The 25,164-nt window shown below is 42.2% G+C and overlaps 1 protein-coding gene across 1 annotated transcript in view; it reads right to left on the bottom strand.

The window, feature by feature from the left end:
- Positions 1 to 25,164, bottom strand: part of LOC144584623 (uncharacterized) — a 32,524-nt gene extending 7,360 nt beyond the window's left edge. Inside the window, exons 1-6 of the mRNA XM_078381065.1 lie at positions 20,940 to 25,164; positions 18,144 to 18,284; positions 17,268 to 17,396; positions 16,862 to 17,043; positions 2,156 to 2,257; positions 443 to 585 (exon numbers count right to left, since the gene is read on the bottom strand). Of these exons, the coding sequence (XP_078237191.1) occupies positions 443 to 585; positions 2,156 to 2,257; positions 16,862 to 17,043; positions 17,268 to 17,396; positions 18,144 to 18,284; positions 20,940 to 21,392 (1,150 nt within the window). The 5' untranslated portion in view covers positions 21,393 to 25,164. The remainder of the gene's footprint in view (positions 1 to 442; positions 586 to 2,155; positions 2,258 to 16,861; positions 17,044 to 17,267; positions 17,397 to 18,143; positions 18,285 to 20,939) is intronic.

Below are 25,164 nucleotides of genomic sequence, written 5' to 3'. Positions count from 1 at the left end.
CTGGCAGCCAAAAGAAGAAGAAGAAGAAGAAGAGGAAGGAATGAATGAATGAATGAAGGAAGGAAGGAAGGAAGGAAGGAAGGAAGGAAGGAAGGAAAAGACATTTTCCAAGTTCTGTCTGAAATTGGGGCCTGATCCCACTTTTTTTCATGCTGCTGAAATACCCAACGGCTGCACCGCCTGCAGAAGCCATCCCCAACCCTTTTCCGGGGGTCCGATGCAAGCATTCAGCATGGCCAGTCCTCAAAACCCAGATGCCTTCTGAGCTGGCCCTTTGTTCTTTCACAGGCACAGCTACGAGGGACCCTGGGTCCAAACGCAGAGCATCCTTCAGCAGTTACATCTCAATGCGGCACGTGACTTTGCCCACATGTCCCGTGGAGGCTCTTTCTCCCATCCTCTCACGTCGCCAATAAGGGGTGGACTTTTCTCTGAACCTTACCTCTCGCCTTCCCGTCCTGCCCCAGGCTGTAGAGAGGTTCCATTGACTCCGGTGGGCAGAAAAGTCCGCACTCAGGGCTCTGCACATGGAAGTAAACCTCTTCCTCTTGAGGACCTTGCTGATTGTTCTCACTACAGTATTTGCTGGGGAAGATGGAAGAAGAAGTTATGAATACCAGGCAGGCAGTAAAGTGGTAGACGGGACAATAGTCTCAGACAGCTTCCTGCAGTTAGCCAAAAATACTAATTAAAAGCCTCTTTGCACCTGTGCCAGGGAAGTAACTCAGAGGGGAAAGCACCAGATTCCAAGACTCCACGATCGCTGAGTGCTAACTTATTAACAGTTTTTGTTGTTTTGGGATTGTTGTTGTTGTTGTTGTTGTTGTTTGGCTAGAAATGCTAATGCTACGTTCAGAAAATGGGTCTCCCATTGGACACAGCCCTTGGAGATGCAGAACCCCTGCAGTTCTTGAGAGTGATCAGATGGTTTACGAAGAGGATATTCTGCTGATCGGTGTGTTGACCACCAAGATTGAATGTGCAATAGGGGCCCCTTTATCTGCGGGATCAGTACCCACTGATTCACTTAGCCACAGTCTGAAAATATTAAAAATATTAAAAGAAGAATCCCCCGCAAAAAATATTTATTTTTAACAAGGAAGCTATCAGAACTGGCCACTAGAGGGGGCCAGAGACCCCGCTATGTATAGCATTCAATATTAAAAGAGCATCCAACGTTTTTTCAGCATCCATTGGGGGGCTGGGAACTAATTCTCTGAGGATACAGGGGTGCCCTGGGAATATCATTCTATACGCTTTTTTTCCCTCTAAAGGAAAGATACTGAGGGTTTCTAGGTATTTTCCCCTAATAAAAGAGTTTATCAAAAAACTGTATGCAAATTCTTCATGCTGTTTTTCATGCCCTTTCTTTTTAGAGTTTTCATGCTTTGCCATGCAGAACACATGCAAGTGGTCTTCCTTCCTTTTGTTCCGTTTCAATGCAGCATCATTAAGGCCTGGTTTCCATCCCACGGCCTCGGAGTCTTATCACAAGAGAGCAGCTTACCTTTTCCCTTGCACTGCGAAGCCCAGTGACCGAGTCCCCCGCATCTGAACCAAGAGTCTGAGTCCCAGCCCAAGAACCTGCCACCTCCACCACAAACTGCTCTCCCTTCTTTCGCCATTTCTGCTTCCACGCCTGTGGAGACATAAAGAAGCCGACGACCTGGCTTGGCTTCAGAGAAGCAGAAAGACAAGCCTGGTCGTCTCCACCTCTGGACAGACCCCTGGGCAGCCAGTTCTTTAGGGCTTAAAGACCTCAGGCACATCGTGAGAAGGCAAGCCCCCAACCGAAAAGACAATAACAGTTGGAAAAACAGAAGGCAGCAGGAAAAGAGGAAGACAGAACATGGCACGGATTGTCTTCATCAGCGAAGACAATCCGCTTTGAGTATGCAAGATCTAAGCAGGTCAGTTAAAGAGGTCCCTTGCCACAGGTCAGACTCCACTTGACCATATTGTTTTCTTCACCAATAGGGAGGTACATCCAGTTCTCATCCAGGAGGACGAGGAGTGGCTGAGGACCCTAACCTCCATGAGAACAGTCTCGTGTCCACTCGTTCTGATTCCACACCATCCCACATTTTTGCTAACCATGTCCTTCGTGTCAACAACAGCAACAACAAGAGGGACTGCTAGTGAGTGGGCCACTTACACTTGCTTACGAAGCTGCTTTCCTCTCAACGCAAACCCTTTCATGTGGGTTTTCTTCTTGAGACTGAGGCGGACAAAGTTCCCATCCTTCTTGGGTGGCATCCTGGAAAGAGACAGGACCTCGGTGTTATAATACATGGTTTTTTTGATGTTTATAGCAGCCATCTAGCTACCCTGGCCACTCTGGGCGGTTTACAAATACAATCATACAAAACCATAGCAAAAGATAATCAGTAACAACTTAAAACAAAATGTGAGAGAAATGAAAATAAAATACATTAAAATAAGAAAATATTTTTATTGGCAAAGGGTTGAATGTACAGTTATTAAAAGAACCACTGGATCAGGATGTTTTAGAGTCCGGGAAGGCCTGTCTAAATAACCATGTTTTTAACATTATTTTGAAAGTTCCCAGTGAAGGGGCCAGGCAAATTTTGGGCGGGAGACTATTCCAAAATTGCAGAGCGACCACCAAGAGGGTCCAGTTTCTAGTCGTCGATTTCCAGGCCTCTCTCCGGGTCAGGAATCTCAACCGACCGGCCTGAGAAGATCTTACAGGGTGGCAGATCTAGTCAGAAGGAAGCATCCTGCCAGATATCAAGGTCCCAAACCATTTAGGGCCTTATAGGTTAGTACCATCACCTTGAAACTGGCACGGAAGCGGACAGGTAAGCAAGGCAGGGCAGCCAGGATGGGCGAAATATGTTGGTATCTCCTTCCCCCACACAGTAAGCTGGCTGTTTATTGGTTTATCAAATGTACATCCTTTGTCTTTCTGACAGAAACAACATGCACAGCACCAACCTGTCATAATGTTAAAATAAAAACCGAAACGGCATTAAAACTTAAAAATAGATTGCTAACATCCAGGATGTCATATGCCTGAAGAGGTGGATTTTGATAAGCAAATGGTCGCACTGAAATAAGTGTGTTTGTCTCAAAAAGGCGCCACAATATTTTGTTTGTTTGATTCTGCTGGAACTAAAACACAAAAAGAAGTGATAGGACCAAGTCAGTAAAAAACATTAGATGTTCAAGAAGACTGTGCTTATGCTTAGTTGGGAAGGGATAAAATGCAGACCTGTGATTTGAAAGGGTTTGGCTTCAGCCGGTTGTTTTTACCGTAGGAGGAAAGATCTTCTAATGCCAAGGTCAGCTGGTGCTCGATGGCCTCAAATCTTCCTCCTGGACTGTCAAGGCAATATAATTACCACAGACGAAATTCCTGGAGTATAATAGTTATAAAGTTATAAACTTTGCTATCTAAAATGGCTGTTTTGGGAAAACAACACCTGAGTTACTTCGCTGTGAAAAAGAACATCTAATTACTCTCAAAATTACTTTCAAAGGGTGTTCAAATGAATTTTTGGAAGAATGTTGACAAAATATTCAGGTTCTATTATCGGGACCTAAGTGACAAGAGAAGTCTTTGGGTTTGTCTTTATAAACATTAAAGAACATCTAATTACTTTCAAAAGTTACTTTTAAAGGGCATTCAGATCAATTTTTAAAAGTATGCTGACAGAAAATCTTCAGACTCTTTTATCAGACCTACCGGTAAGTGTCAAGAGAAATCTTTGGGTTTGTCTTTATAAACATTTTCAAGGTGCAAAATCAACTTTCTGAACTCGATTAGGACTTACTGAACAATTTGGAGCAAACATATGTATTCAGCTGCTGTGCAATAATAATAAAGGGCCGATAGAGGCTTTTCAGTTTTATTCCACCATGCTTAAAATGCCTGTTCTGTGTTTCACCTTCCTTTCTCTCCTTTGTGTTTGATGAGTGAGGTTTTGAGGGAAAGGACAATGAGATCTGCTCAGATCTGGTAGCAAAACTATGGGTACGTAGCTCAAGAACTTAGGTATCTGGCTGCAGAGCCAGAGGTGGGGAGTCTGATCCCAGAAGGGCTGGCTTGTGTGGCCTTGGGCAAGTTGCCCCCAGAAGAAGGGAAGGGTCAACCCCTTCTGGGGACGGCCTACCTAGAAAAACATGAAAAGGGTTTTGCCGCGATGTAGAAACAGTTTGGCCTAATGTAAGTTGGCTTCTTTCTGGGATGGGTATTTCAAGGATATTTTGATCTAGAAGGTGTGGGATCACTTCTTACATGGTTGAAACAATAGATCTCATTGGGCAAACAGGCAGAGGCTGCAAGTATAGGAGGGGGCGGGTGGGTTTGCAACACCTTTGTGTCACCTGCACACAATTCCTGACCTTAGCATCCTCATGATCAAGCCAAGTTCCCCAACCGCTAACTTCTTCCATACAATGGTCTTGTTTTCAACCCTCTTGCGGGGATGGCATTGTGGGAGACTGCCAGAAGCTCCTGGGCATCAGCCCGTCTCCCTGCAGGTGGATGTCCCACCTCAAAACGCTTCGGCACTGAGCACCGGCCGCTCACCCAACCATTGGGGCTGGAACGACTCAGCTCCAGGATGCACCCAGAGAGGCTCGGGCATGCCAATCGCAGGGACGTTTGAGAAAGGGGGCTCCAGGAAAGAGGAAGAGGAGGCGGTGGCAGCTTAGGCCAAACACATAGACGAGGATACCTGCCAAGCCAAGGAGGGGCCCACGGCCGCAGGTCCAGCAACTGAGGGCTTGGAGATAGTGAGGAGTCGTGACCTCCTTGACAGAAGAGTTGGTCACATTTCCTTCCCACTGAAAGAGGCGGACCAGCTGCAGAGGCCGGGTGGGCGGAAGCCTGGCAGCAGGAGAACCAACACCGTGGCCGCCCGTGCCATCAACCACATGAGGGCCAGGGGCTTCCCAGGGTCTCAACCAAGCACTCTATGAAGCCACCACCTGAGGGGTCTTGTCCACTTGGATGCGAAAGCCCCATAAGAGCTTTCATATGTTCAACCTTAGTTTCTGTCATTTTCACCATGTTTTCCATTTTCACTGCTTTAAGTAATTTTTCTCTACTTCTATTAATCTCATCATTGGGGCTTACTCTTTCTCTCTCTGTGGCCTGTTCTATTGGTTGTTATCCACAACCTCCCATTTTCCACATGAAATATAATCTGTCCAAACCACTTTTTGGATGTTGTGTGTGAGCAATGTTCATTAATTTCCTTCTCTCACCCCCCCTGCCCAATTCCACCATCCTAAAGATGTCGAACGAAGCATTTTGCTCCCCAAGAGCCCATGTGCCAGAGAAGGACCAGAAATGATGGCATCAGCACTCAGACCAACCCTGTCAGCTTGGACAACAACCCTAGTCAGATTGTACCTGACTAGTCCAGTGGTTTTTCCTACTTTCTTCAGTTCGAGTTTGAATTTTGCTATGAGAAGCTGATGATCAGAGCCACATTCAGCTCCAGGTCATGTTTTTGCTGACTGTATTGAGATTTTCCATCTTTGGCTTCAGAGAATATAATCAATCTGATTTCGGTATTGCCTATCTGGTGATGTCCATGTGTAGAGCAGCCTCTTGAGTTGTTGGAAAAGAGTGTTTGTGATGACCAGCTTGTTCTCTTGACAAATCTCTATATCCTTTGCCCTGCTTCGTTTTGAACTCGAAGGCCAAACTTCCCTGTTGTTCCTTTCATCTCTTGACTCCCTACTTTAGCATTTCAGTCCCCTATAATGAGAAGAACATCTTTCTTTGCAGTCAGTTCTAATAATAATAATTTATTGTCATTGTAAGTATATACACAGTATACCATACAACGAAATTCACAGGTGTTGTAAGTCTTCATAGAATTGGTAAATTTCAGCCTCTTCAGCATGGGTGGTTGGTGCATAAACGTGGATGACTGTGATGTTGAAAGGTCTGCCTTGGATTCGTATTGAAATCATTCTGTCATTTTTGAGATTGTATCCTAGTACAACTTTTCCCACTCTTTTGTTGACTATGAGGGCTACTCCATTTGTTCTACAGGATTCTTGCCCACAATAGTAGATTTGGTAATCATCTGAATTGAATTTGACCATTCCCGTCCATTTTAGTTCACTGACGCCCAGGATGTCAATGTTTATTCTTGCCATCTCATTTTGACCACATCCAGCTTACCAAGGTTCATAGATCTTACATTCCAGGTTCCTATGCAATACTTTTCTTTGCAGCGTCAGACTTTCCTTTCACTTCAAGGCGCATCTGCAGCTGAGCGTCCTTTCGGCTTTGGCCCAACCACTTCATTAGCTCTGGAGCTACTTGTACTTGTCCTCTGCTCTTCCTCAGTAGCATGTTGGACGCCTTCCGGCCTGAAGGGCTCATCTTCCAGTGTCATATCATTTAGCCTTTTATTTCTGTTCATGGGGTATTCTTGGCAACAATACTGGAGTGGTTTGCCAGTTCCTGCTCCAGGTGGATTGCGTTTAGTTAGAACTCTCCACTATGACCTGTCCATCTTGGGTGTCCCTGCACGGCATAGCCCATAGCTTCTCTGAATTAGTCAAGCCCCTTTGCCATGAAAAGGCAGCAATCCATGAAGGGGGCTTATTTGGTTAGTCCCATTTAAATCTCATTTGGGCCCATCTGAGTCTGAGGGAGTAAGGAGTAGGAAGAGCACAGACGTGTCCTATACGCTTAAGTGCAAACATGTCAGATCACATGATAGCACCGTCCAGCCAGTGGTGTGCTCATGTCATTGCCAACCAGCTGCTTCTCAGACAAAAACTGTGAAGGGAGGAGATACGTAGCCATCCTAACTACCTGTTTTCGATGGTCCTGATCTTGAGGCATCTTATGCGTTTTTCAAACAGTCCAGGTTCGCTGCTATCATAACATCTCCTGGCAGGGGATTCCACAGGTGTATTAGGCACTATGTGATGAAGTACTTCCTGTTATCGATCCTGAATCTCCTATTATTCACAGCATGACCCCCACATTCTAGTATGAGAAAGGAAGAGAATCTGCTCCCTATCTCATATGATGCTTACATGGGACTCCACAGCTTGCCCAAGGTAAAGAGGCTAGCTGTTCTCTTTCGTGACCTCTGCTTTCGATTCATGTCACCATCTGGTTGTGTAAGAGCCACAAAGTTGGATCCAGATGTTCGCACAATGCTGACGTCATGATCTGAGGGATCTGTGATTTCGGGTTTATAGACTGTGTAGGCAGACAGGCCCCCTAACTGGATGGTGGTTTAGTAGGAATTCCATGTAAGATTCATGAAGCTTCTCCATGAGCACAGATGGGAACAGTGATTGAACAGTTGTTTGGGGAGGATCCTATGTAACAATAATGTGGATCCATGAGGGTTCAGGCCCTGGATCCATGTTTTTGTACTATGGCACGCCTGTAGTTAGGGAGGTGTGTCTTTTTTATCATTGTGCATAGGTGGAACACATATGCAAGTTGTGTTGGTTTGGCAAGAATTCCAAGTAAAATAAAGATCACCAAACACTTCTGTGCCAATAGACCTAAAAGTAAACATCACATATAGCTCAATTCATACCATTGGAATAATCCATCGGGATAAATAGGAGAAGGCTAGAGAGCATTTGCAGGCCGGCCCTGAAGGTACTTAAATTAAGAGCTGATAAACTCACGACCAACACCTACTTAGCAGCAGTGAAAGATGCTCAAAGATCTTTTTATGCTCTCTGTGTAAGCGAGGCACAAAACCATCATTCTTCCCCAGCAATTGAGTTCTTGCGCCACTGCAGAGTTATGCGCATGACTTCTGTGTTGTAGTGTGTGGACATAGATAGTTTCTATGATGTGAGGTTTGCTTAGAGAGGATTCCATCAAAAAATCATGTAAAATTCTGTGGATCTGGGCCTTGGAACCCTGTTTTTCCGCCATGGAACATCCGTCTGCCAAAGGATCCATGATTTCTCTGGGTAGTTTGTGGGGTGTATAATTTGATAGTAGTTTTAGAAGATTCCCACATAAAAATCCTATGAAATCACGAGGAGCCGTTCTTCATTTCATAGATCCACCTTTTAGTTTCTTCCTTCGTTTGACACATTTGAAATGTGGTGCTGGGAGAGAGCTTTGCAGATACCCTGGACTGCCAGAAAGAGAAACATGAGGTTTCTGGATCAAATCAAGCCTGAGCTATCTCTCTCCAGGCAAAAATGATGAAATTGGGGCTATCCTGCTTTGGGCACTTTATGAGAAGGCAAGATTTTCTGGAAAAGACAAGAATGCTGGAAAATTTGGAAGGCAGCAGGAGAAGAGCAAGACCAAACACGAGATGAACTGACTCCCTTAAGGGACTTCCAATTCTTCCCTCGGTGTCCTCACCATTAGATGGGGTGAGGCAGTTACTTCACAGGGCAGAAGAAGGGCAGTGTGGCAACACTCCCTTCTCGTCTCCTCCTGGGGGCACACAGAGTCGTGGGTCCAAAGCATTCTGAACATCTAAGCTAGTGTATTCCTCTCAGGCCCGGTGGAGGTTGTTGGAGAGGATACGGTTCAGTCAAGGTGAGGTAATCATTCAACTACCAGTCTGACCAGCTGCTGTTAAGTGGAACGTGTGTCTGCGTCCGGAGGCACCCTTTTGTCTTTTCCTTTGGTCAATAAAACCTCTTGGGCCAACCTTGCTAGAGTAAGCTGCAGAGAAGAACTCAATAATGAGAGGTCTCATGTTCAATAATAATAATAATAATAAAAAAAAGAAATCTGAGAAGTGTGTCTGCTATGAAGTCTACCTTACCCACTGTCAAGCCAATTTGACTCCATTTAGAAAGAAAGTACCTTGATCCCTCATTTGTCGTCAGCAGTCCTGACAGGAATGAACTTCAAAGTGGAAAAAAAATACCAAAAGGAGACTGAAATCTTGGGTAAAGATTGATGATAGTACAGGTATCTTAATAGTAGGTGGAACTCATTGACTGCTAAGCTGCTCTACCATCACCTTGCTGAAGATCCAAGTGGAACCTCTGGAGGCAGGGCTGTCAAAAGAGGTGAGGAGGGTGGTTCTTATGGTTAACACTTTTTCAGCCCTGGGGGGCCCTTCTCCCATTCCTACCCTTCCCAGGATGGCCTTCTTCTTCCCTTGGGGCATTGCAATCACTCAGTTGCTAAAGAGTGGTGTTCCTTTCTAGAATTGGGGATCCAGAGAGTTGTTTTTTTTTTTTTTTTAAATATTTTATTTTATACAAAAAAAATACACAAAAGAACACATACATAACAAAAATACAAAAAAATACAAGTAATAGTGCTTATTATAAACTAAATTCTAATGTGCACCCCATACCCACGGGACTCTATTTACTATAATAATTTTTTTCCTACAGATTACCTCTCCAAAATTGTATTGAGTATTCTTTAGAGGCTTTCCCCCTTCCTTTCACTAACACAAATTCCACAAATTTACCCCAAATATCATAGAAATTGTTACATCTTATTTCCCCTCTTTTTATTTCTCCACATTTTTGTCCAATCCTCTATTTTAATATCTGTTTTTAAATCGTTTTCCCAAATTAATTTTAAACCTTCTATTCCCCATTCTTTTTCCTCTTGTTCCAAAATTATATTATATATTTTACTTACTATTCCTTTCAAAGTTGTATCTTGCATATCTTCATGTGATGACAGAAATTGTTCGTACTTAGTAAGTTCTCTACATTTACCATTAGTTTTCAACCAATCCTTTGTCCAGGTGTCTAACTGAATAAGATTATACCATGATAGTTTATTAGATTGCAGTTTAGACATAATCATCTCCTTCGATCTCATGTTACCCATCCAGTCCTTCAATCTTGCAACCCTTTTATTCTTAAATAATTCTACTAAATCCTTTAAATTTGTAGGAAAGTTTTCTGTCTCAGTCACTAGTTTTAATGGTGAAGTTAAGGGACAAAACTTCTCTTTATATTTATTCCAAATATTTAACAGGTTTCTTAAAAAGGGGTTTTTAATCTGATTTATTGAACTTCTCTTTAGTATATTAAACAAGTATCCTTCAGCATTTCCATTTATTTCTGAAGATTCCATCTCCCACCAAATTAATTTTTCTTTATTGAATATAATATCTCCAATAACTCTTAATTGATTTGCTATATAATAATTTTTAACATTGGGCATACCTAAACCTCCTTTTTTTTGAGCCTTATACCAATATCTTTTATTTATTCTAGATTTTTTGCCTTGATTACAAAATCCATTAATTAATCCCTGCCAATATTTAAAATCCTCTTCTTCTAATCGTATTGGGAGCATCCTAAATAAAAAAGTGATCTTCGGTAATATTTTCATCTTAATTAAAGCGATTCTCCCAAACCATGATAGTTTCAATTTGGCGTACTCTTGCAATTTATCTTTAATTTCATTTTTTAATTTATTAAAATTTTTCTCTTTTAATTTTTGAGTTGTTCTAATTATGTTTATACCTAAATATTTGATAAGATTACACATTTTAACGCTATATTTATTCACAAACATGTCTTGCTCCTGTATATTATAGTTAAACATCATCATTTGTGATTTTTGCCAATTAATCCTTAAACCTGTTATTTCCCCAAATTTTTCTAAATGGTTTTTAATGTTTTCCATACTCTCTAATGGATTTTTAATAGTCAGTAAGGAATCATCAGCAAACAAATTAATTTTAATCATTTCATTTTTACCTGTTCCTTTAATTAATTTATCATTTCTTATTGCGTTAGCTAATAATTCTATAATCATGCAAAACAATATTGGTGAAAGTGGGCAGCCTTGTCTAGTACCTCGGCCTAGAAAGATCTTTTCCGTTATACCATCATTAACTATTATTTCTGAAGTATTATCTAAGTATAATTGATCTATAACACCTCTAAACTTTTTACCAAATCCCCAACCTCTTATAAGAAGTTTTAGTGTTGACCATTCAACACAATCAAAGGCTTTAAATATATCCAATGATAAAATCATTGCTTTTATTTTTTCTTTTTCTATTTCATGTATAATATTTAAAACTCGTCTAGTTAAATTGTCCATTTGTCTACCCTTAATGAAACCACATTGGTCTTCTTTAATATAATTTGCTATAAATCTATTTAATCTATTTGCCAATATAGCGGTAAAAATCTTAGCATCTTGGTTTATTAAAGATATAGGTCTATAGGATCCCGGATCTGTTTGATCCTTATTGGGTTTTAGAATGAGAATCGTTAATGAATGCTTCCATGAAGCTGGTATTGTCTCTCCTTCCATTATCTTATTATAAATCATTTTTAACTTAGGTATTAAAATGGTGCTAAAGTGTTTATAATATTCTGGACCCAATCCATCAGGACCTGGTGTTTTACCATTTTTTAATTTATTTATGACTTCAGCAATCTCTTGCTCCTTGATCTCTTCTTCTAATATTCTTTTATCATTTTCTGATAATTTAGTTTTTAAATTATCGTTTATATATTTTTCTATACATTCTTTCTTTATGTTATTTCCTTTGTATAGTTTCTGAAAAAATTCATGAAAAATCTTCAATTTTTCTTTCATTATATTACAATTTTTACCTTTTTGATCTTTAATTATCCCTATTGAATTTTTTGCTCTTTTATTTTTACACATTTTAGCTAACAATTTTGAGTTTTTGTTATTAAATTCAAAAAAATGTCTCTTTAAATACATCAAATCTCTTTGAACTTTCTCTATTTCTATATTATCTAATTCCTTTCTCTTAGCCTGAATTTCTATTAATATTCTTCTATCTCTTTCTGTAAAAAATCTATTTTCTAAGTTTTTCAAATCTTCTTCTATTTTTTTCACATGTCCCTCCTTAATTTTTTTTAATTTACACGATTCTCTTATCGTTATTCCTCTTGTGATTGCTTTCATTGTGTCCCACAACAGGCCTGGCTTAGCACCTCCTGTTTCATTTATTGTCCATAATTCTAGCCATTCCTTCTTTATCTTTTCTATTATTTCTGGATGCTGCAGAATATTATTATCAATTCTCCATCTTTTGGAGTCTTTATAATCTTTCTTTATTTCAATCTCTATTAACATCAATGCATGATCTGTTATTTTAATAGGGTTTATTTCAGTATCAACAATCTTAGAAATTAAATCCTGAGATGTAAATATATAATCTATTCTAGAGTAAGTATTGTGCACAACTGAAAAATAAGTATATCTTTTTTCATCACCTTTCATTTCTCTCCAAATATCCTTCAAATGGTTATTTTTTATCTTTTTACTTAATATTGTGTTTCTATGATAAATATCATTCCGACTGTATGCAGTTTTGTCTTTTATCTTATCCATAACCATATTGAAATCTCCTGCCATAATAACATAACCTTTCTTTACCTTTTCCATTTCTTTAAAAACCAAATCATAAAATTCACCTTGTTTATTATTAGGTGTGTACATATTTACCAAAGTATATTCTTCCAACCCCATTTTACCTTGCATTATTATAAATCTACCATTACAATCTTTTACTACCTTTTCTACTTTAAATTCGCAGTTTTTGAAAATTATAATTGCTACACCCCTAGATTTAGAAGTTCCAAAATTTTTTTCATAAATGTCGATATTGTTCATCTTTAACTCATTGACTCCTTTTTCTGATTGATGAGTCTCTTGTAGAAAGACGATATCCAGCTTGTTTTTCCTCAACAATGCTTCTATTCTTCTTCTTTTCACTGTTGATCCGAGGCCTTTAACGTTTAAAGTTGCAAGTCTTATTTTTCTACCCATATGTGTTCAAAAGTTTTCTTTCCAATAGGTCCCGTGTGTAACCTTACCTCCCACCAACAACATAAAACAGACAAAACAACACCCCATAATTGATTTTCACCAATTTTGTGAACATATACATTCGTATCCTCTCCACCATGGTCCCATGCCATGACCACTGGCATGAGCAAAAGGTGGGGGGGAGACGCCACCATCGTCCGGCGGAACCATGACCGGAGCCTTGCCTCTGATCTTTTCATTTAACTTTTGCATTTCTACTTAATGTTTAATACTACAATAGTAACAAAATAAGAATAAGAATAAGAATACCCTTCTCCTTCCCCCCTTCCCCTTACTGGAATCCTTTAAAGAGTTTATATTTAGTTTTTAGTAATTTTAATTTTGTTACCCCTTTTACTATCTAAATTTAGTGTGTTTAGTATGATTAGAACAAGAGTAAAATAAATAAATGATATTATTCTATAAAGCTATTTTAAAAACAACAAAAAAGAACCTCAAAAATTAGAAAAGGGGAAAGAGGGGAGGAGAGAAACATATATATGTATATATGTATGCACACACATACATATATATAAGAAAGATTTTATTAGGAGAAAGATAAAGGAAAAAAAATAAAAGATATAAAAAATAAGATAGAATAATAAAAAAATATAAGAAAAAACTGGTCCATCTTCTTCCTTCTGGTTCAGCCTTCTAGTTCTTTGCTTGTGGTTGGAATTAACTCCTGACTTTCTCCTTCATAAATGTTCCAATCTTTCAGCAGTTGTAAACCTTGCTCGCAGGAGTGGATTTTAAACAAAATCTTGTCTTTCCAGATTTTCAAAAAAATTGGGTAGCCCCAATGATATCTGATGTTATTTTTCCTCAGAATTGCTGTAACCGGCTGCATAGATCCTCGCCATTTCACAGTCTCTTTACAAAAATCCTGGAAAATCTGAATTTTTCTGTCCCTATAAACCAGCTGGTCTTGTTTTTGTCTGATTGCTTTTAAAAATTGTTCTTTCTTTGTATGATTCAAAAACTTCACAACCACTGGTCTAATACCGAGACTACTTGGATTTCCCAGGAAATATGCCTTTTCTATATCTGTTTCAATCAGATGCTGCGTGTCCATTATAGAGTTTATCCAGGCCATTATCTCCTTTCTGAGATCTCGGCCCTGTTGCACTTGGAAGTTCATTATTTTAATATTAGACCTTCTGAGGTTATCATCCATAAATATAAGCTTTTTATTGGTATCAGAAATTTGCTGAGCCATGGACACAATTTCTTCTTTATTTCCTTGAACTGTATCACCAAGGTCCCTAATTTTACTCTTCATGTCCTTTAACTCCTGTGACACCCCTGAAATTTGATCTTGAAGCTTAGTGATGCTTCTTTCGATGGACTTAGATCTTTGCTCTGTTTTGTCAAAGCCTTCAGACATTTTACAAGACAGATCTTTTATAAGCCTTGTAACCTCGTCCATCCTATCGTCTTCAGTTGGTTGTGTCGTCAATCTTTCCAAACTGCGATCTGAGGGGGTTTTGGCAGTTTTATCCCTCCTCCTTGACATAGAGAGTTCTAATTAAAAATAATTATTGTTGTTTCAGGCTTTTCGTTAGGAGCAGGGCAGCTGGAAAACGCCAATAGCTAATCGGCCATGAAAGTGAAAGTAGTTTTTAACTTTAAAAAAACATAGTCCTTAAGGCTTTTAATCAGCGATATGCCTTCCTTATCCTTCTCTCCAAGGATTTATGATAAAAAAAACATTCTTCTAAAGAAAGAAATGCATTTTAATAGCTTTTTACCTTGCTAGGCGATACGGAGGGTTCGCTCCTAGCTGGTCATCCCCCCGAGCGGAAGTGACGTCTCAGAGAGTTGTGTGGAGGGAACCTCATGACTCTGAAGGGCACGGGGAGAATGGCTGAGGGACAAATGAGGCCTCCTCTATTGTTGATTTTAATTTCATTTTATTCCAAAGATTTAAAGAACAGAAAGCAATTTCCCACTCCCCCCGCCCCACCCCCAATTATATTTTAGTGTTTCATACATAGCAACTATAAAGTATATACATTATATAAAGTTTAAGTACTATGCTGAGGGAGGACATTCAGATGGGGTTATAAGGATAACATGTTATTTGGCGCTAATCAAGAATCAGGGATTTCAAAGGCTAGGGTCAACTATAGTAAACAGCAACCATTAGAACCAAACAATAGTCTAGTGAAAAGAAAAACAAAAATTTTAGAAAAATACAGGCTGGGGGCACAAACGGCAACATAGCAAACATAAATCTAGAAGAGCAGGAAAATTAGATAGGTCTTGCTCAGCTACTTCTGCTTTATCAGTTTTCACAGCTGAGAATGGTTGGGTGGCATTAATTGTCCCGTTGGTTCGCTGTGCACCTGGGAAGGATGAGGTGGAGACAGGTGGCGCTTCTCAGGAGGACGGTCACGAGGGACCTGAGGCATTGTAGAATCCTCTCTGGATTCAGAAGGCTCCAAGTGGATTTCTCTGTTCTTGCTGAGGGAAAAGAAGATGGAGAAAAGGGGGATGTTAAGAGCAAAGGGAATGGCCTCAAAAAGCTTTGTGCTCGCTGACCCACCTGAGCGAACTACAAGAGGGCTTCGCACCACAAATGGGTCTCAGGAGATACGCTCTTTCCTATCTATGCTAGGATACCCTTGTCATCTCCTCAGCATTTGTTGATGAGGAAGTTCTGTGTAGGCCATTTTCACGGCCTGCCATTTTTAAATTTCGATTCCGTCTCCCCTCATATGCCCATCTTTCTTCTCCTATTTAATAGGGTGGAGGCATACATTTAGTTACCCTGTTTATATGAGACTTATCATATGTCTATCCCATCTTCCTTGCAACCCCCCCCATGCAAAATCAGAGTACTGTAGTCCAAACGTTCGTCATCACCACGTTACCCTCACAAACTATCCTGGGATATATGTTAATCTGAGGACATAATTAGGTGAAGGTCACCCAGGAAGCTTCAGGTCAGAGTGACTGCATTGAACCTGACCTCCAGCCTTCCAGTCAAGAAACGTTTATCATTGGACTTTGTGAGTACTTAAATTACTTTTTTAAAGTTCTTCCAGTAAAAGAGCGGGAGCTGTACTAAAGGAAGCAAACCTCTATCAAACACATGCCAGCTTCTAAGAATGTGGCTAGAAGACTCACTTCTTTTCTTTATAGATCACAATCTTTTTGCCTCCTCTATTTATTTATGCATTTATTTATATCTCTATTCTGCTGTTTAGGGTCAAGAATCTGTCCCTAAGGTACTGATGTGAAAGAGACAGAAATCTCTTTTTTGAACCTCACCTCCTGAAACTTCAGCCGCATCTTGTGAGCCAACTTATAGATTTTGTGGAGCTTCCTTGCATCCGATTTGGTAAACTTGGACACAAATATCCACAGGTTCCTGGAAGATAAAAAGGTTATTTCCCCCTGTTCTTGCAAATGGTTGAACAGATATTTGAAACCCACTCTTCCACCACCAGCCTGGCTTAGAAGCCCCAAACCTTCACTCCAGAGGAAGGTGGCGGAGAAGGAGCTAACCAGAAGGGCGAGAGAGAAAAGCGCTTTAGATGGCATCCGTTTCCCTGCCCTCTCCCTCTCGGCAGTAACTTTGGTCATTCCAGGCCTCGGACACAAAGAGCCACCAAACAAAGACACAGCCTGGGAAATTCAGCCGACGGTCTGGCCTGTGCCACCCACCACACTTTTTCCAACACAGAGGAGGTGCTCCAACCTCTGCCTAGATGGACCAATGATCTGACAGCACCTTCCCATCTTCCTAAAGGAAAGGGTCTTGGTTGTGCACCAGTTCTGACCAAAAACAGGCCAGGTTCCACCCTGGGACCAGTTCTCAAGATGTTGGCCGACACAACCATCTCCAGTCAGTCTAGAGGGGTTCTGGGCCACTGGGCCCTCCAAATATTATGGAACTAAAATCCCCATCCTCCTTTCAACTCAACCCCACCCTCTGCTCTGCTGTCATCTAGGCTGCAACTCATCTACGGGGCCCCATGGACAGCCAAGTGAGCCCCCTTTGCATTGTCTAATCTGGGGTTCTGTTTCTGTGTCCTGGGAGTAGGTGACTCGGTGATTAGCAGAGAAAAGGGGAAAGATTACGTTCTCCACAGGCTGATCTCCTCCTGGTCAGAATAAGTTTTCTTCAAGTATTTTGATATGTGGTCTCCAATCTTCAGCAGGGAGATCCGTGTGCACTCCACCTCTTCTAGTAGAGAAAGCCCCTTGCCCGGATTCTCCAGCTGCTTCAGGGCCCTTTTGACTGGCCGTATTATCTCTTTGCACTTGGAGAGGAACAGGGAAGAGAGAGAGAGAGAGAGCAAAGGTGCACGTCAGTGGCACAAGAGAGATGGAAAGAGGACCTTTCAACCTTCCTGCCTCACTCATCCTCCTTCCCCAACCATTCCAAATCAGAGATAGACTGGAGGGTACAGGAAAGGGAAGGAATCAGCAAGACTCCCAGGCACTTCCCCTCCTGTCTCCCCATGTCCCAGGAGAAAATCCTTACTGTGCTGAAGGTTTCCTCATCCAGGTTGTCATCTTCTACGATGGAGACAGGCTCGCTCCCTGCAGTAATCTGGACAGGGCTGGGACAGCGTTTCCTTTTCCTTCCAGATTCACCTTCGTGGCCCTCAGGCTGGGAAAGGAGAACATTTTAGCCAGGCTGGAGTGAATGTCAAGCCAAATATGTCCTGTGGTTTCAAAACCGAGGAGGGGAAGGGGCCAAATGGTAGTGCTAGAGTCCCAAAATTGTGCTCTCTGGGACTCCGGCCTTAAGGTTGCAAAAGGGAGCAAAAGGCTAGCCCTTCTACTTCAGATGCCATGTTTAAAGGTCTACGCCCAATACCTCCCGACTCCTTGGCTACAGTTTTCAGAGAGACTTTGGTGCAATGCCTAATATTGCTCCTTGACTTCCCAAGAGAAAGGGAAAGCCAGAAAAAAACCACACAAAGTGAGAGCAGTCCTACAAACGGGCTTAAAATATAAAAGCAAAACATGAAAAGATGGAAGACATTTATTCATGTACACAGGATACAGAGCAGAGGTTGCCATGGTGCGGAGGCACATGTTCATAAGGACAGCACTTTTGTGGGTCTGTGCAAGCAGGTATGCACAAGAATCTTAAGCAAAACGAAACAGGAAACAGCAGAACGTGTGAACAGCATCCTTGAAGGTGCCCTGTTTTGGAGATGCAGCAAGGAGGAAGGAAAGGTCCACCTGTGGTGTTCTAATGATGATAGACAGACCACCAAGGCATGCGAACACCCAGTTGTTAACCGATATGCAAGTGAATCATGTTAGGGCAGCCCAAAGGGTCTCTGCTGGTGTAAGCAGAAAAAAAGGGATAGATCCTGTCTGGTTCTGTGCAACAGGTATCTTGTACCTTCTCTCTTTTGTCGCTTGTTTTCTTTCTCTCTTTCTTTTCTTCCTTCCCCATTTTACGCGCAGTGCCTTTTTCTTTGGCTTCCTCATCCTCTTTAGTCTTCTGCTTCTTTCTCTCAGGGCTTTGATCCACTCCATCCTCCTAGAGAGAAGAGAGGGACATCCAACCCATCAATTCATTTGAATCATTATTCATCTCTCCTTTCCTCAGGAAGATTGTCAAGGAGGAGAAAGCCACTCAACAAAAAGCAATAAAAGGAAAACAATGATACTGTTTTAAAAATTGGAGTTTAAATTAGAAGGCAGCCAGTGAAGGAAAAAGAATGCCGTCTAGCCAAACTTCAACTGCTTTGCCCAAACTCTTATTTATTATTCATGTATTTATTTATTGCATTTAGACCCCGCCCATTTAGTCAGCTGACAACTCTGGGTGGCTAACAACATACAGTGGGGTCTTGACTTGAGAACTTAATCCGTATTGGAAGGCGGTTCTCAAGTCAAAAAGTTCTCAGGTCAAATCTGCATTTCCCATAGGAATGCATTGATAACCATTTGATCCGTATCTGCTCTTTTCCGTCCATAGAAACTAATGGGAAGCTGCTATTCCGCCTTCGACCACTAGAGGGGGATATTTTGTTTCTTTTTTTTCTTAGGTCAAGAAAGGTTCAGGGAAGGCAGGGAAAATACAGTCCAGGCAGTACAGTACCAGGCAATCCGAAGACTGTCTCCCAGTCCACTCTCTAAACGCTGGGAGGAGTGAGGAAGCAGACAGGCACCCTTTTCACTGGCCAACAGTTAACTGAAAGTTCACATTTTGCACTTTCCCTGCCTCCCACATGGGTTTTTTTCAGTTCTTAACTCAAATCTAAGTATGTATGTCAAGTCAATATTTTCCTATGAGAGCGGTTCTTAAGTCAAAATGTTCTTAACTCAAGTCGTTCTTAAGTCAAGACCCCACTGTATAAAATAAACCATTTAAAATATAAAACAAATAATACATCAGTAGACAAGGACTCAAGATGAAAGAACAAAATAAATCAAGAGGTGGCTGGAGGGAAGGCTTGCCCACATAGGACTTAGTAAGGCTTCTAGCAAGGTTTCTCATGATTTTCTTGTAGCTAAGTTGGTAAAATATGGGCTATATAATGTGATTAGTAGCTGATTGCGAGACCATTCCCAAAGGGTGTTTACCAGTTGGTTCTCTGTCACCCTGGAGATAAGCAGCACAGTGCAGGGTCCCATCCTGAACCCAGACTTATTCAACGTCTTAATAAATTCTTGGATAGGAGGGCTAACAAATACATCAGTCTCTCTCACTCGCTCGCTGGGGGAAGAAGGAAAGGGACAAGATCTCTGCCCTCCGCCAGCTCCTTTAGGGGAGGGTCGTCCCTGCTTTGCCACCTCCCCGTAGACCCTACCTCACAAAGCCCCTGTTGCCCCACGGCGGGTGGCCTCTCAATTTTTAATATGTAGAACTACCCTGTGTTCGCCTTTTTGTGGGTCTGGTTCATGTCGCGGGCCCTGTGCTTGAGAGAGGGTCTCCGTCAAGGACTCCTTTCCACCTCTCTCGGCCGGCTAAGTGGCCTTATGACCGTTCCCACTTCTCGCAGGCAACTCTCTCCCATCTTTCCTAAATTGAGTTTTCCTGAACATCTTCCTCAGACTGCTTGTCTGATTCCTGAGGGGGAGAGACTCCATTCCCATGCTCATCTCTGCCTTTGGGAGACTTCCTTTCCTTTTTTTTTTTTTTTTTTTTTTGCATGGGGCTCCCTCTTTTCCACCTGGCTCTACGGTAGAAGAAGCCAGTTAAAAGGAAAATATAATAAAATTCCAACCTGCCCATTTCACTCTTTGGAGTGAGCACCTATCTTCCCTTATCTCATAAAATCGGTTGCCCCTTACACTGTGGATACTCCAGTGCTAGACAATAATGTACTTTTTCCTGCAAGAGGAACTCAGAGGATGTGAGTCAACAGGGAAAAAAGAAATAAACGTTGGCACCAAACTACTGTAACTCCAATTCTGCAATCAGAAACCTGAATTCCCTGATTTGTGAAGGTTATACAAAAATCTGTTTTATACTGCTTCCTTTGCCTAATTCAGTTTAGATTTCCCAAGTATTTTGCAGAAAGATTTTTCTTCTGCACTAAGAACTTGAGAAGAATTAGTGAACGCAGCACGCAGAGGGTCTGGCTGCCATCACGTGCCCTGAGAGAACTATGGTAGGTTCCTAGGGTTTTCCACTGATGACAGCAATGCAGATTTCTTGCACAGCATTAAAAGCAAGCAGAAATGTATACTGTGCATTCTTCTAAATTGGAAATGTGTGTGTCTTAGTTCCCTTCCTGTGTCATAAACTGCTGTGAACCAATGCAGACCAATTGGGCAACCTGGGGATTACAAGGCCAGGCCAAGCACCCAGTTTCCATGAAGCAAGTTCCACAGGCAAATCCCAGAATCTTCAGTTGCAGGACCACAGATGTGTTTACTTTGCCTGGGATGGAGAGCCAGTAGGCTTCAGCGGATGGATGCCTCTGTGTGTGTGTCATTTCTGCATCTCCAGAACCCTCTGATACAGCCTTCTCAATTTAAAACCAAAGTAAATCACAACAAGTCAAAACCCGTCCTCAGCCTCTCCTTTTCGGGGTTTATTTTGTGTGTGTGTGTGGGGGGGTGTTTTTCTGAGGAAAGGTGCTTTAAGGGCTGCAAAAACAGCCTTGAGGATCCACCTGTGGCTTAAAGATTCCCATCATGAGCACATAGAATATGGCTTTTGATAGATCAGAAGGATGAATACCTGGCACGCAGGTTGCAGGGGTGGGCTTCCTGAAGCTGGTCTTTTTCGCTTAGCTGGTTGAGGGTTAGGCATCTGGGGCTTTGAAGCTGAAGGTCTGTCTGACTGAACTGCCAGATTTTCTGACCCATTCGAAATCCTGTCCTCTTCTAATGGCTTCAAGGATTCAGCAACTGCCTTTTCCATGCTAACCTTCTTCGAGATCTTTTTATACCCCAAAGCCAGTGGTCTGGGGGGTGGATGTGAGGAGGCCAAATCCGCAGGCTGTAGCGCTCTGTCCATCAGGTCACATTTCCGGTCCTTCAATTCGAGCTTACTGAAAGCACGACAAAGTTGGCAGATCCAGGGCTGGTGGGCTTCACTCCGACAATATAGGCAGAGGGAATGGCCGTCGCTTATGGCCATTTTATCTGCACAATCCAAGCATCTTTTAAATGGGGGTTGCTTGGAAGCCATGAGATGGCAATAAAATTTTTCAGGGAAAAGTGAACAAAAAAACAACAACTCTCCTTTCTCTCTCTCTTATTTGCTGGGACTCACAAAAGGATCAGGAAATAATGGGTTGGACTCACAAGGGATTAAGAAAACAGGGAGGATGGGACTCTGAAGGGTGTGGGAAGGAGAAGGTAGTAGGATGGGCAGGTACAGTTATCAACGGTTGAGTGACCGTTGGGCCCGGTGGTCTACCTGGAGGGAGGGGGAGGGCTGCTCCCTTCTTGCGTTCTATGGAAGCTTCAAGATTCCAAGGTTCCATGGATGTGCAGAGAAGCCCCATGGGTGTGATTCACAGGGACCACGAAGAAGAAGGTAAAGCTTCAGGCCTACATGGAGTTTACTTGAAGTCTCTCTGTCTCCCTGCTCTTTGAAGAATAACGATTCCCTTTTTCCCCGAGGCCATACCTTCTACCGGGAGAGCAGCTCATCCATTGCACTTGGACGTACTTCCTTCTCTTGGGTTTCTGCCAAGCGTGGGATTACCTCAGTGTCCATCCCCGATGATGGGGGCAAGTGGGGAGAGGGTGGAGACACGCAGGGACAAAAATGAAAGAGGAAAGGGAGAAGACGCAGTTACAACACTCCAGGGGAGAGAGAGCACTTGAGAGGAAGGAAAAGGTTGTTCAACGTTACAAGGGGAGTGGGCTGAGTGGACAGAGGTGCCATCTCCTATATTTTACTGCTTCTATGAGTTGAGGTGTTTACATGGCCCTCTCAAACCTCCCTCCCCCAAAAGGTTCACTAGGAAAATCGTTAAGAAAGCAATAATGCTCAGTAATTTCCTCAGTGGCACCTGGTGGGTTTTTGCAGCTGGTACTCCCAGTTGCTTCACCCACATGGAAGAAAAGTTGAGCAGCAGAATCATGCAGAGATTTTGCAGACTAGCCCCCCATTCTTAGAAAATTTAATTAACACATTACTTGTACAACACCGGTAGGAGAAGTGAAGTATAGCGTCATAGAAACACACAGGGAAAAATAAAAGGTCAGGCATTTCCTACATATCCCACACAGTACTGGACCCAAGCATACTGGACAAGGAAGAATGGGCTGAAATTGAATCCAGACAAGCTGGAGATCAGGTTGCGGAGGTGGGGGCTGTCTCCCTACCTGTCGGAGGGTTATTTCCCTAAATGTAGGGGGATTTACCCTCCCTGTTAAAGATCAGGTGTACAGTCAATGTGATTTTACACCTCGTGCTGACCATGGAAAAACAGGTCTCCATTGTGATCTGCTCTGCGTTCTACCAGCTTTGGTGAACTTCACAGTTGTGTCCCTACCAAGATGACAGTTTCCTATCAACACCAATAGTGTCAAAAGTTGACCACTGCAATGCATTCTACGTGGAGCTCCCTTTGAAACTGCTATAGAAACGTCAGGAGGTCCAGAATGCAGTGCCCACATTGGTGACTGATGCGAAGAGGTTTGACCACATCACCCATTTCTGTCTCACGTGCACTGGCTGCTGATCTGCTTCCATACCATATTAAGGAACCTGGTTCTGACATATAAAGCCCTAAACAGATTGGGAAGCTCGCTCTTTGTCTGAACATCTTCTGCCAAGTTTGACTGCCCATCTGACCTCATCCTCACACCTACGGATGTTAACATCCAGATAAGCCCATAAAATGGTAACCAAAAAATGGGCTTTCTCTGCATTCTGGTAATCTCTATGGAACTCTGTCCTGCAGGAAATGCAGCGTATGTAAACAACTGAAAACAGAACTATTCAGCGATGCCTTTGGGGAGGATCACCCCAAATAGCTGGACACTGGAGGAAGGAGAACAAAAAAATGTAGCTTTGCAATGTTTCCGAAAATTATTTTGCCACCTGTTTTGCGTTATGAGTGACATCTGGGATAGTCTATTGCTTATATTATTATATAATGTACATTTAATTTGTTGTACACCGCCCAGAGTATTGAATGAATGGCTGAATGAATGAGTGAGTGAATGAATTAACAAAGAAACGAATTAATGCATACGTTTCCCAAGACCCATAAAGTTAAGCTCACCTGTTAGATTAAGGCGAACATGTATTATACACAAACATTAATTTAAATAAAACCATTGAATTGGTTTATTCTGTTCAGTGCAGTTCACTATGCCAGAGTGTCAGGTGACGCAGATTCATTTGAAATTACATCCAACAATCAATTCGAGCATCAGCAGATCCACTTAATGACCACAAATGTAAGTCCTGCTACTTTAATTGATCTACTCTAACTGGAACATGTAATTGGATTCGGCCATACCGAGTCCAGAACTGAAGAAATTGATTTAAGAGGTTATCCCTCCTTCCATCTCTTCTCACTCTAGTTCGTTATTCCAGGGATTCAATTCCCAGAGAATGCAAATTTTCTACTAAATGCTCTTCCTCCCCACAGCTCCCCTTAACGTCACTTCCAGTCGTGTTAAGGGGTGTGTATGGCTGCAGTCCCTGGACTCTCCCCAGTTGTCCACCTGCTGTTTGGTGTTTGCAACCCCCAGTTCACCTTGAATGCCATCTTCTTACACCTCAGTGCCTTCCTTGGTTCTGCCAGAGCTGTTGCCCAGAACAGTCCAGCCAGTGGTGTGTCACAAGATGGTCCAGCACCATCCTCTTGGCTCTTTCAATGACCTCCTCTTCCACTGAGGCCTTTGTAACCAAATGGTAGATGTTCACCTGCAGGGAAAAGAAAGGATCAGATCATTGGCACTTACACATGGGTCAGGTCACTGATCCTTCCATTCATTCACTGTTCCAAAGCTTACAAGAAAAAAAAGGTGTTTTTCTTTTCAGCCCGGTGATCTCTGATCATTTGAAATGGAGATGTCAGAGGCGAAACATCAGACTCCTGCTTCCTATATCTGTACTCTGTCCCCACCTGCCAGAAGCCATGGGGACTTCAGGAAGGGTCACACTGAGAGTGTGGAAAGTACCAGCCATTTCTCGTTCCCTGGCAAGGCCTCTTGCCCAGAATTCTCCCGGCCCTGCAAAAGGAGTAGCTGATCATCTTTATTAGACCACTAAAAAAAATTACAAAAATCAAAACCGAACTTCTGTGCATCATGTCCACTTCTTCAGGCTGTGCATCAATATCTTCTGGATAGTGCAGAAAACTTATAAGTGAGAGTCCCAGAAGATACTACCAGCTCCTGCATTTGTATTGTGTAAGGTCTACCCAGCTTTTCTTTCCCCTACTAAGGGCAGCCTCCTGAAGGCCACCAGGAGATAAACCTGAGGAGCAAGTGGACCACTCCGGCAATGATCAGAAGGTTTGTGGCAAAGCTGAAAGACGTCTTGCCCTGAGTCTCCCAGGCTCATTGTCCAGCCAGTCTGGGCAGTTCAGGCTCCAGGGAGTGGAGAGGCAGAGAGGGGGGGACTGAGCATCAAGGGATAAAAATACCGGAATACGATTGGGGAAGTACCCTTGGCTCTACCTAATGTAGACCTTTGCTGATACATGAAATTTACTTCAGAGTAATTTGTTGTCATTACTCACTACACTGTTTGGAAGGTAACAGCTTTTTCAAACTGGGTTGCTCACTGCTTTTCTGTTACTTTTCTGTTACCTTTTTTGAAGCTCCAAGAGTGATAAGAAAATGGCAAAGAACCTGGAAAATTCCGGCTAAACTGCCTTTAAAACTCCCTTTAAAAAGAACTTTTTTGAAATAACTAGGAAAGATTATTGGGTGGGGAAAGTGTAGCCCATGAGTCCAATTTGCTTCTCACGGGCTCAAATACCAACCCC

Source organism: Pogona vitticeps, chromosome 12 (genome assembly GCF_051106095.1).
Source record: "Pogona vitticeps strain Pit_001003342236 chromosome 12, PviZW2.1, whole genome shotgun sequence".
In the NCBI taxonomy this organism is placed as follows: Eukaryota; Metazoa; Chordata; class Lepidosauria; order Squamata; family Agamidae; genus Pogona; species Pogona vitticeps.
Note: the sequence above shows the minus strand (reverse complement) of the source record. Positions and strands in the feature narration are given on the sequence as shown.